General features: G+C 34.7%; 1 protein-coding gene across 5 annotated transcripts in view; it reads right to left on the bottom strand.

Annotated features, from left to right (window-relative positions):
• Positions 1-13,308, bottom strand: part of CTNNA2 (catenin alpha 2) — a 456,927-nt gene that overhangs the window by 19,690 nt on the left and 423,929 nt on the right. For 4 of the 5 annotated variants that reach the window (XM_074148276.1, XM_074148277.1, XM_074148275.1 and 1 more), the window contains one exon: positions 12,553-12,687. The exons of the other annotated variant lie outside the window; for it this stretch is intronic. In XM_074148276.1, the coding sequence (XP_074004377.1) occupies positions 12,553-12,687 (135 nt within the window). The remainder of the gene's footprint in view (positions 1-12,552; positions 12,688-13,308) is intronic. 5 annotated transcript variants of the gene reach the window in all.

The following is a 13,308-nucleotide window of genomic DNA, read 5'->3' as shown; positions in this document are numbered from 1 at the left end:
GAGAAATATTGTGCGGTAGTGTAGAGGTGAGGAGAGAGGAAAACGTGTGCTGAAGGAGCTATGCTTGGTCAAGGAAACAGGGACTCTTCCACGATGAGTAACCCCGCTGTCTGATGGTTCCTCTCACTTGCTCCCATAGCACAGGTTAAGCATGCAAGCCCTACCGGGCTGATTGGGAAAGGGAATAAATTTTGGCACCTTTTGATGAAAACCAGAGGAGATAGATAGAAATCTCTATCCCCCCTAAAAGCTGATTGACATCAGATTGGGAATGAATTTAGTTTACAGACTTCCAAATAGCATTATTTTGTGTATGGTTTTGAACTGCCGACCTGCACAAAAACATACACAGTGATGCAAGCAGCTGAAATTCCAATGACAACAACTGGAATTACACTTGTGTTCACTCATGCTGAATAAACATAACACAATCCAGACCTCTGGACTGACCCTTGAGCAGAGTAAGCCAGAGGGTAGGCCACCTACACCACTATAAGAAGGAGGTCAGGAAAGAATTGTGTTTTTCTCATCATGAAAATGAGAACCAACAAACTGTGCTTGAAAGAACAAGTGAGGGAAGTATAAAAATTCTGGGCATACATTTACAGAGCACACTTTGAAGTTCCAGAAAATATCAACAGAATTGCAAGGAGGTGATGTTTTTAAAGACTATACGTTTTTAGACAATGAAAACCTTACAGGCTGAAGCACATTTATTTTCAAACAACTTTCCAAGAACTGAAATTGGAGAGCTTAAAATGGGATATTCATTCTAGTTTATCATAAATGGAATTTTTATCATTCAAATTCTGGAAAAGCAAGTTCAAGAGTAAACATAATTGCCTATATTATCTACTGAGATTTTCTTAATAATCTAGCTGTATAGTGAAATTGAAAAAAAATAGTATATGCTGCTAAATCTAACTCAGTTGAATAAAACTTCTTAGAGAATGGGGACTATTCAGTAAAGAGTTCTAGCATAGGATCCTGCCTTTTGGAAGGGCATAAATGGATGCTCCTTAAATCTCTTTTAAGAGTTATGTATTATAAGCACACAGAGTTAATAGTGACGTTTTCCCTTAGGTTTTTTGTTGCTACAAGGATCATGTAAATTGTAATCTAAGCATGATTATTTTTTCAGTCCTAGTAATGATTAATGTGCACTCCCTGCTCTGTTTGTTTGCTCTTTTGCTCTTTGCTTTTCTCTCCTTTCCTTCTATTGAAAAAAGTGTGACTAATGTCTATTATCAATCACTTTATGTAACAACAGAAGTCAAGTGTTTTTCTTCTTAACCTTCAGAACTTTTATCATAATCTAATCTTGCAGTATCTGCAGATGCTGCTTTAAACCAGTATATTTGTGGATTTAAAAATTCAACAAATTGTCTAGTCCAGTTGACTAAATGAAGAGCTATTGTGGCTGTTAGAAACTATATATAACTTCAGGAACACAATGCAAAACTAGGCTGCATCTGAGTAACGCAAAGTGATGATAGTGCTGTGAATATCAGTTCATAATTGAATTGAACATATGTCTGTGTGATTTCTCATTACATCTTGATTTCAAGCTATTTGCATGTATGAAGATAGAAAGGAAGAAAAACACCTCTGGGTATCCTATATTTTGTTCTTATTAACACGTATGTATACTAGTCTGACGAAGAGAAAAGAAAAATTGAACTTTTAAAGGCTTTTATGGTAAAAGGTACCAAGTAGAATTCAGTTAATTCATAACTTAGATAACCTATGACTTCACTACTGCACCACAGTTGTTTTTGCCAAATAAAGTAGGAATATATTTCGAACTCCTGTGACCACCAGACCTTATGAAGCCTAAGCAAGCTTGCTCATTCTGATAAAGAGAAGGATGTTCAGAAAGAGAGAAATGAGAAATACTACACTTGTAGTAGCAGTTCTAAGATCTCCTAAAAAGAAATAAATTGTCTTTTATTGGAATAGAAATGTATGGAAGTAGCACAATTAAATTCCTGAAGACTGAGTATGGTCAAGAATTTTGTCCAGTAACAACACGAGAAATACGGAGAAATATGGTAGATTCCATCACGATAATGTGATATAAACAGCTCAATAGATTAGGTATTTTGGAGCTAGCATTGCTCCAAAATCTTGTTTTGACCTACTTAGTATGATATCTATAGTGGATAAAGAGTAAATTCAGGGAGGAGCAAAACTATGTAAGACTGATTTGTGAATGAACACATTACTCACCTAAACAGTGAACAAAAGCAGAGAAGGAGTATACATAATGGAAAACATTTTAAAAATGTATATACATTCAAGAAAGGATGGAAATCTTCAAAGTGTTCTAAGGAATACAGCTAAGATTAATTAAATTAATGCATGGAAATTAAAAGAGACAGTAAATGAAAACTTTAATACTCAAAAATATTTTCTTAAGGCATGTAAGTTAAGCCTAACAACATAAGAAAAATATGTGAACACAGGTCAAGTCTTTGATTTAATTACTTGCACTAGAAATCAAGTTAAAAAAAGGTCCAAAGTTTGACATCAAAGATTGGCAGAAAAAAACCCAGTGCTTGCTTTCTTGCTTAAAAAGATGGACAGATGATGGGGAATGGGCAAGCACCACTAAGGTACTAGTGGCTGCTGTCTATAAAGTTTGAGTAAAGCAAGACTGTGAAAAGCTGAGGAGTACCAACCGCGCAGACAGATTATATGCAGTAGTGATATATCTACAGAAGTTAAAAATAGATCTATTTTAAGAAAATGAAACAACAGCTTGAAAAGGCCATGTATAAATGCCAATCTGAAACATATCATAAAAGTTTGAGACCTTAACACAGACACATCTGTGACCCAAAGATGTCCTTTTGCTGTAGTGGATCAGCTTGATGGATGAATGGAACAACCTTTTTTCTTCATTATCTGTCATAGCTAAGGAATGATAAAATATGTAACATCCCATCTGAATCTGAGTAAAGCTGTAACTTCTCTAATTTTTTGACAATGGGAATGCTGAATCTAGTTGCAAGTATAAAAAAGGATGGAAATGTTTCTACAGTTTTTCTGATCAGATACTGATGCTCTAATTCAGTTTTATAGAGTTCTGATTTGGTCTTTGATGAAATTTAGGACACGTCACTTGTATGCTTGGTCTCATTTTCTCATGATACTACTACCTATCTGATTACCTAGTTGACAAGGAATTTTGATGATGTATTAGTCAGAATTAGAAAGAACTGATGTTAAAAGAAAGCATTTAAGAACACCTAACAGTAAGAGTTTAGGATTGATTTTTCTGGTACTGGATAGGTTTTTACTTTGACTCCATATGATTGTCTTGAATAAATTATACAAAACAAACCTTTTTTGTTCATGCAGCTGCTTATCAGTTATGTAAGATTAATAATGTGATGTGAGAACAGATATATTTTACCTTTGCTCCTACGAGGTTCATAAATAATCTTAGTAATAGTGATAATAGTATGTTCGAAGTGTGGAAGAATATATTTCAGAGGCTAAAGATAAAAGTCAACTTTTAACCTTACTCACACAGTTTGATCTCTTCCCAAAGGCTATTATGACTTCCTACATTCAATGGAAATACTTTCCTATTGCGAGTTTTATTAAATACTTTGTTCTGAGCTGTTTTGTTCAGTATTTGCAATTGAATCTGCTGAGGCTGGGAAAACCTGTAACGTTTTTCCTGTCTGTGAGTATTTCTATGTGTGTGTTACTCATCTGCAACTCAGGTTGTTGAGAACTAATAATTAAAGTGAAAGAAATCGGTGAGTCTGAATGGAAGTTGTTATTCTTTTAATATCTGCAATCGCAATATCTGATAGTACTTTTAGAAGTGAGATTAAGTCTCACCACTGTTCAAATTGGGAAGTTAAATAATTGTAAGAGCTAAAAGGGGTACTTCTGTATAAGACACGCAACTCAAAATCTCCTATTGTGTGTTAAATCTGTTATTAAATTCAGTTCTCCATAATTCCATGTGCAAGAAACAAATCTAATTTTTATTTAAAGCCTCAGGATGTACTTGAGAACGCCCCAGAGAAAACAAACTCTTATATAAATGGTGAAGCTTGGTCCCAAACCACCTCCTTTAAAAGCAGTAAGACAGGAAAAGAAGTGGACATGAGATAGCACTGAGGTTCTCTCTTTCTTTATAGTAATATTTATAGGAATAGTCCTTTAGGACAATACCTTGGTGTGTGTTAGAATGGTCTCTAGGCCTTGCTAATCATTGCAGGGCTAGTACAGTTTGTATATCAGAAAGCCATAATATTCCCATTCATGGGAATGTATGTATGGCCATGTTTCAGTATGGCCTGAAATAGGAAAACAAGCTGGACTGTAGCAGCTGAGCTTTGAATTTTAGAGTGGTTACTATTGTTAAAACAAACGCAGTATGTAATGAATCATATACATTAATGTTTCCTTCAATTCTCTAATATTTTTCTGTGATCTTATTTGCTTCAAGCCTCAGTCTTGAATCCATAATGCTTTGCTTTGTTATCATGGAATTAAATGGCTTAACATTATTTGGTATCAGAAATGCTTTTTTTTTTTGCAGAAAACTCTCCTAATGAAAAATTTCAATAAATATAATCTTCAGAAATTCATGAAAATTTGTAGCCTGATAAAGCACAAAAGCATGTTCCCTGTAGCCAAAGTGTTTCTTAATAAGGATAAGAGTCTGATCTGTCTAAATTTCAACCTACTAAATGTAGACATATTGATGGTGTGCATGCTTCTTGCCTCCATGAATATATTCTAGTGAAGACAAGTGCAGTGTGATTTTGCTTTGCAAATGAAATTCTAGGTAACATCTTTCCATTTATGAAGGATATATTGTTCCACATTTATGTGTATGTGCATTTATATATAATGAGATATTTTCTTAATCCTGAAAATAGCCTTATATCAAAACACTGTAGCTTCAAAAGAATTGAGATAATTTCATAAAAAATATTTTTTTGTTGAATTTTTGCCTTAAGCTTCATTCATCTACTTTTCCTTACATAACATAAATTCTGCCCACCATCAATACACCTTCATGCGGATGCTTTGAAGAAAAAAATGATAACACTAATAAAAATAAATCAACTTTTCCAAAATCTTCTGCACTACTCTTTATGTGGATCATATTTGTGATCCCCCAGATGCCCAAAGCTCAGGGTATATACTATTGTCCAATCCAGCAACAGCTATAAAGGCAAAACCACGTGAACTCACAGACATAGAAACAAGATCCTATGGGCTCTTTCACTTAGCTGAATCAAAACACTGTACAAATGTCACTTTGAAGAGACCTCTGGAGGTCTCCTGTACAACTTTTGACTTGAAATAAATTGATTACCAACATTAGATCTCCTCAGCTGCTGCATTGTCTACCTGGGTCTTGAACCTCTCCAAAGATGCCAGTTGCATAAACTCTCTGGGATCCTGGTTCACACTGCCTTTACCGGGAAGCAATAGGTAAGCTTCATCTAACGAACTAAATTTTTATTATTGTTACACATTTGAAAGAGGTATTGTAAATGGCTTTAAAGCCACCATAGCTACATCTATTTATGTCTTTTTTTCTATTAGTCTTTGAGGTGTTTCAGAGGATATGAAGAATTCTTCACTCTTTTAACAATTTTTCCATAAAATACATCATATATAATGACTATACGACCATGAGGGATTTTATCAGCACTCATTTTGATTAACTTGCATAACTCACTGATGCTTTTATCCTTTAGGAGTAGTAAACTGACTCTTTGTCAGGAGGACAAATTTTTTATGTTACCATACCATCAGGTAGTCCCTCTCTTGGACATTGTATTGAGGGATACAGCTTGTGCCAGCAGGAGTTGGAGACTGCTGTATTAGTAACAAATAGGAAAGCTCAAATAATTTGTTCCAGACAAAGGCTTACCAAAACCTGTATATTTATAAGTATCATGTGTTTCATATAGCCATATATTTTGGAACAGAGTACATTTACTATAGCTTTATTTCACCCTCGCATATATCATTATGTCTGCATACATTCAGACACGTACACAGAGGTTACTTAAATATATCCCCATGCCAAAATGCACAGTTGAAACATTTCCCTGTAGTTTTAATTTCTTCCAAAGCAGATGACATGAGCTAGTTGAATAAAGAATGTAAATCAAGGTCTCTCTCTTTCCCCACCTAGCCCCAGGCTTCCTGTCCTGGAAGGTCTCTTTTTAAGTGGTAACTTCGGAGCTGAAATAAAGACCCTAAGTTTTTATTTTCTCTCCTTGCTTGTTCTACTAGGATAGGAGAGATTATTGTGGAGTCCAACCAACTTTATGGTCCTGACTTGATCTCAGTCCTTTCCCAACATTGCAATTCTTTGATTTCATATTCCTATCTTGCTTTTTAGTTGGCTTTTCTTCTGCTGACCCTTTCATATCTTTGACTTAACTTCATTATTTCCAAAGTCCTCTCCTCTACCGACTGTTTTCATTCCAAGTCTCAAAACAGAACGTCTTTCCACTAACATTATCCTAAACAAATATCTTTCCATGAGTCTCATCTCACATTATTTTCACAACATTGGTACACAAGATACACAGTTCATCTTTCCAAACTCCCTTTTTTGCTGTTTTAACTTCTTACTACAATCTTGTGGGTTGAACAGTGGGTAAACATGAAAAGCAACTTGCAAAAAGAAAAAAAAAAAAAAAAGCCTAAACTACCTAAATTAAAAAAGAAAATCACAAAAGTCAAATTATATTCTTAAGCAATTTAGTAATTATCTATAGGGTCCCTGGGTCCATCTTTCACTTCCCTTTAGCAATTTGAGTATATTCACTTGTATTATATCCACTTGTCATGTGTTACCATAACCCAAACCCTAGTCTTGCAATGATGTCAGCTGAGGAATAGGACTATAGTGTAACTCCTTGAGCACCCATGGTCCAACAAACATGAACACAGCAATTATTTAGGAATAACTACTTTTACCCTCAGCTCCAAGTAAATTGAATCACTGCCAGACAAAACACAAAATTTCTATTAGTGATATCTATTAACCACTAAGTAGAGCTAGGTCTTAGCTCAGGTGTTTCCTACTGAGAACACTGACAGCTTACCAGTCCAAGCAGCCCAGCCCAGAAATATCTACAAATCCTGGTTTGTCACATTATTTCTGTGAGTATACTTCACAAAGCATTCTTCCATTTCTGTTATAAATTAATAGTAAAACTTATTTTGTTGCTAGCTAAGTAACAGGAGTAACCTTTTTGCACTCCTGAGAATCCTGAAGAAAAGGAACCCGACAGTTTTGTCAATTTGCCAGCTCTCCCTTCAGCAAATCTTCTTTTACATAATGCTAAATTCTTGCATGATTCAGGAGCAATTAAATTACTTTATTTACCAAACTCCAAAACAACATTTTCTCCATACTCTTCAGCATTTTAAATCCAAAGGCTCTCTCTGATTGCCTACTTGAAAACAAACAAAAGAAAAGCCCCAGAAAGCCTTTCTGATGCAGGGAAAAGAAATACCACATCAGTGGCTCTTAAGTAACTGCTTATACACAGGCTCTTAATCCAAATTCAATGACAGACAGCCTTACTCACTTTTAATAGCAGGTGAACTTCAAGTTACCTGACTTTTCTTTGAGTTTATAGAATTCATAAGTAGCAACTTGATACTTCATTACCCATACGAATATGAATTTGCTTTTACAGCACAAGGTAGTTTAGGGTAATTTGGCTTTAAATCAAAGAGAAATAGGACCTTTAAACTATTTTATTTTACTAGATGTGAGATCCATAGGCAGAATTGACAGGGAAACTGACAGCTCACCTGAAATAACTGTTGGATGGACACTGTTGTTCTGTGATAAATAATAAGAGGCTCGTTCTTTTCTGACGAGGACTACCTATTTCCAATTACCTTATTCTTATCGCTGATCAAGAAAGAATAATCATACAGACACTTATGTTGCAGTATATCTCATATCTGTTAATCTTATATCTCATATATATATCATATATGTTAATCTTATATCAGTTAATATTTTGTATATTAATATATGTAATTGATTATTAATATATGTAATTAATATATGTATTCAACTTTCCAGTCCAGGTGTTACAGGAATTTTCATAATGTCCTACCCAAAGTTAATGGGGTGTCTCCAGCCCTTTTACCTTCCTTTTTACCCCCAAATTCCTCACTTAAATTCACCAAGCAAGAACTCCTAGATAAAGTCACAATCTTAACTAAACTGTCTGGTAACTTCAAAATGTTATAAGAATCCCTCTGTTAGTATGGTAGCTGAGCCTGTTAAGCTAAGATAAATGGGCCTTTGAAAATAATTGGAAATTGGACCCAGCTAAAGTTTATGTTTGGAGTGTGCGTTTGCTATTGGTTCAATATTTTTGGACAGTGTTCAAAGATACATGGCTGTTACTCTGTATGACACTGCACATTTATCTGGCTCAGAAGTTTAAGCCTCTTTGGGCAAATTTTCTGATAATACATCTGATTATATCTGCAGAGTTCTAAATCACACCTGAAAATGATAGGGGTCTGCCTTGGATAAGGGATTTTCTTTGATTCTGTTCAATATAACCCTGCAGGAAAACATGTAGCAGAACTACTAACATAAACAAGATTTTTAAAAAATGCAAGCTCATAGCCTAAATGGAGAGTAGGTAAATGAGCTGATTAGCTTCAGAGCAACAGTAAACAGAACAAGTGGATATTTATCCTACGGTAAGAAATGAATATATAGATCTGTTTTATTGTAATGGTATAGCTAACAAGAGTCAGACAGGAATACTAAAATAATTAAGCAGCCCTAGCGTTAGAAGTCTGAATTTTTATCCAAATATTTCTATTCCAGTTATTTCTATCCAAATAACAAATATTATGGTTAAACCCAAGTCTATTCAACAAAAGTAGCTATCACAAAAAGGCTATCTATCAGCATGAGTTAAGTATATGTAAATGGTATTTACTTCACTGTGAGTAGCATATGCTCAGCACCTCTGAGGATTCATGCTGATTCAATGGTGCAACTGATTATAAAACAAATATACATTACATTAAATAAACTAAAGCAAACAAAATTATTTTGAAGTGCTTTTAGACAGTGATTTTATTAAAGGAGGTTGTTTATTCTTAGAGGGGAATTAGAAATTGAATATTCAAATTTAAAATTACAGAAACATATATTTGTTTATCGACCAAGGTAAAAGAGACTTTTATTAGGAGCAAGGATATCATCTACATAGATTGAAAATATTTTTAAAACATATCGCATTTTTTAATATTAATTCCTTTTTGCTTTTATTGAACTTCCTCCTCACCCCTTTTCTTTACTTTCTTCCCTGTCATCTTCAAGATTTCAAGACTCCTCACTGAAGAACAGCTATCACATAGTTTTCCTTATTTTACTTTTCAAAACTCAATTGGAATTTGGAATTAAGAATCTCCCCTTGCAACATAAAGGGCCAAGTCAACAGATAGTTTAAATTGACCTTGCTCCATTGATATTAATGAGGTTAGGTTGATGTATACTAACTCTCAATTGCCAGATCTTACTTATCTGGTGAAAATAATTTTGCTATCTGCATGCAGGGAATTTGATGGTAAATATCAAAGGAGAGAAAGAGACGGGGGAAAAGGAATGGAAGGAAGAAAGGGAAAAACAGCAGTAGGTTCTTTCTTTTACTGAAATAATTTACATTTCAGGAGCGTGACATTTTCTTACTTTTTGATCTGTTTTTCTATTTGCAGCAAAGTCAATGATGCCAAAAAGAACCCCTTCATATGCTATGCTAGTATCACATCAATCTATAGAGGAAAAAGCAAACAAGATCAGCTTTATGCTTATTTTCAGAGATAAACCACGGGGAACTACTGAATCTTGGGGGAAAAAAAGAAAAGAAGCTTCACCAAGAGATATATATAGCACATTATATGTTATATACACAGTCTTTTCGAAGTTGTTGCAACACATTTTTCTCTAACAGAACTATAAGAACTGTGGGCTGGCTTTCATCTGTTTTAATTGGTTTTATGTCTCTTTCTTTTTTACATATATATACATATGCAGATGCATAGATTCATACATACATATGCATACATTAATTTAATTTATAAATATTGATTACTATTAATAATGCAAAAATTCAAGCAGAGATTTTACTCCTCATAACAGTTATGAATCATAACTCATCTTTTGGATAAATCTTAATTATATTGTGGTTCTTTGTAAACACAGTAGTAAATTACAATATTGTAATAATCATCCTGGTGCTTGATATTTATATCAAAACACTTAAATATAGTGCATTCACGTAGACTTACTTCTGTAGTCATATGTTGGGAAACTTGAATCCTGGATTTTTATTGTACTTCTAACATTGTACTGTATGCATGTTGTCAAATAATGGTATTTCATTTTAATATAAATAAAATACTGTTTATTTGTAATTGGCTATCCAAGAGAAAATGAAGAAGAAGATGGAAGCAGAAGCAGCAAGTAGACAAGCAGATGTAGATGTGCACTTGGATACCAGATCTCTGGATAGCAAAGGAGCATACAGTACCCAGCACCTTGAAGATAAACAGCTTGGAAAACACTATCGGGAAAGAGCTGTACTGACTGTCTTGTACCAGATAACAAGATAATACTCTCAAAAAGGGATGCACAGGAGTTCAACACTTTGAATCACCTCCTGTTCAGAGAAACAGCAGAAGAAGCATGCTGGGCAATCTTAAAATTTTCTGTATGTCAGTACTACTGAGTATTTGGAACAGACCCAAATAATTTCTGTGGTTGAAGCTAGTTTTGCCTTTGTCTGCAACTGACTGTGAAAACCCAACCAAACAGAAACACAATGGTGATGAAGCCTGGTAAGCAGCAGATACTAACAATGCCAGACTGTAAATGGTGAAGTCAAGCGATTTGGCCACTTAAATTTCACAACGGATGGTGATGTACCAGTAACAAATAGATGCTAGAGATTCACAATGGCTTATTCAGCATTCACGTACACTGAATAAAGAGACTTGGAAAAGAAACACACACAATCACAAAAGCCAAGCTGGTAGAAGCACTGATTTGGATAATTGTTATAGATAGATGAATATGACAACTCAATGGGTATGAAAAGCTGGACCCAATGGCAGAAGGTAAGAAAAGATCATAGCATTTACTATGCAGCATAGCTGATGGTGGTACAAGGACAGATTACTCCATTAATCTCAGGAAAATGGAAGAGGATCTTTTCATTGCTGTGGGAAGATCAAGGTATTAAAATTACATATGTACATATGTCAAGAAGTGAAGACCAATAGCAGGACAGACACAGGAACATTTAAGCAGCTCCTTTTAGGATTGCATATATAACTTCAGAATGTTTGATCCAAGAAAACTTGGCAAATGTTTAAGACCTTCTGTAGTGCTTTGCAAAAAATCAAAATGCTATGTAGTTGAGAACACTTGCTCTGACTTCTGATATGTTTGAGGAAGCAATTTCACTGGGGAATCTTATGGATGAAATGAAAGGCACAAATTAGTTATCCTAACAATCTTCATACTTGATTGGGCTTAAACAATGAAAGGGTGCTTTTTCAAAACTGCATTTGAAAACAATCTTGTTTCAAGTATCTTGGATGTCACAAATTGTCGTCATTTTGAAAACACACTCAGGAGATTGAAACATATTATACATCTACATACATATGGTCTGTATTTGAGTTAGAAGGTAACAAAGATGTCATGGGGTTAATACTAGGTGGATTAGTTAAAATAAGAAAACAAGAAAAAGAGCAGCAATTACTACTGCTTGGTTCTGGTAATCTCCCAGAGGCAGAGAGTCCAACATTAGGAGAAGGAACAAAAAATAGTTTAAAAATGTAGAAAATTCATTGTTTATAATATTACTACTGCTGCATATTCCTGTCCTTATTTCTTAAAAAGATTGTACGTAAAAAGTTTGTAGCATTCACTGAAAATAACTGAAATAACTGGATGGAAATTAAGAGTATATAATCATTGTGTTTGCCAATAGTATTTGAAAACAGCACGTGCATCAAAAATTAAAATATTTTGCTGGCCTTCCAGAGCTGTTGCTAAACCTAGTGTGCATTGGAACCTGAGTGAATGAAATCCCATTAGTCATCACCATCTTAACAATATGCACTTCATACAGAGCTGGCTTCGGCACAGAGGAAGGAAATTACCAGTACTAACAAAGGAAAGAAGATTTATAATGAGCAAATATATAAAAGCTCCAAATAATTATAATATTCACAGCTTGGCAATGACTTTCTAGGCTATGAAATTACATTTCTTTTGGAAGAATGAAGATTTTACAAGGTTAGTATAAACAAAGGGTAATTGGAAAATCAAATTGCTCTACGCAAGTTATTGTAAGGTCTGGAATAATGGTGATAACATTTTAAAAAGCTTGCTTATGAATCACTGTATTTTTGTTTTGTACATTATTGCAATCAAAAATGCTCCCTTTCAAGTGCTACATGGGAAACATAAATGGCTAAATACAAATATCAGCTTACCCCTGATACAATAAGTTCTCCTCCCAGGTTCTGAACTTCTGCCTTCACCTTGCTGCAGATATTGAGTTGGTGGCAGTAGAGTGCAATGCGCTGAAGGTAGGCTAGCAGATCCTGTTTGCAGGCTGAGTCAGGACACTATGGACAAAAGAGATATTTGATTAGATGTAGCTGAGTTTATATAATTATAGAGAAGTAATCAGAGGAAATAGTGGCAATGTGTATGTACTAGGTGGATCCATTTCACTTTGTCTTTACATGTGATACTTGATGAAATTTGAAAATTTAAACTCTATCTGTCCTTTAACTCAAGACTTATGACTTGTAACCTGAAGATATACTATACTCTTTGTAAAAAGAAGAAACCTCTCTGTCAGCCACTAATGAAAGACAATTAAAATAATACGGTTACTATGTTTGTGGGGGAGGATCACTTGTGATATCAGTTTGTACAGAATAGAAGAATCTATAGAGCAGCCAAAAGACCAAGTTTGACCTGAAGCTCCAGGTTGCCTTCCAGGGGTCCAGGTTAAGATACAACATGGACCAGTTAAAGTCCAGATAAATCCAGTTCTGACTGATTACATCCACTTCAATACCAACTCTTCACTTACTTGCCAGCTTCCCTGGCATTTGTGCAGACCTTCAGAGGACACAGCTCTGCTTCATACTTGGTAGAAGCCAGGTCCCTCACTGACACACTAAGGACCCAAGATGCAGAGGTGAGGCTGTTTGGGTTTTATATTGACAGATTTGGCA

This window comes from Numenius arquata, chromosome 5 (genome assembly GCF_964106895.1).
Source record: "Numenius arquata chromosome 5, bNumArq3.hap1.1, whole genome shotgun sequence".
Lineage (NCBI taxonomy): Eukaryota > Metazoa > Chordata > Aves > Charadriiformes > Scolopacidae > Numenius > Numenius arquata.
The sequence above is the reverse complement of the archived record's forward strand: the minus strand, read 5'-3'. Positions and strand labels throughout refer to the sequence as shown.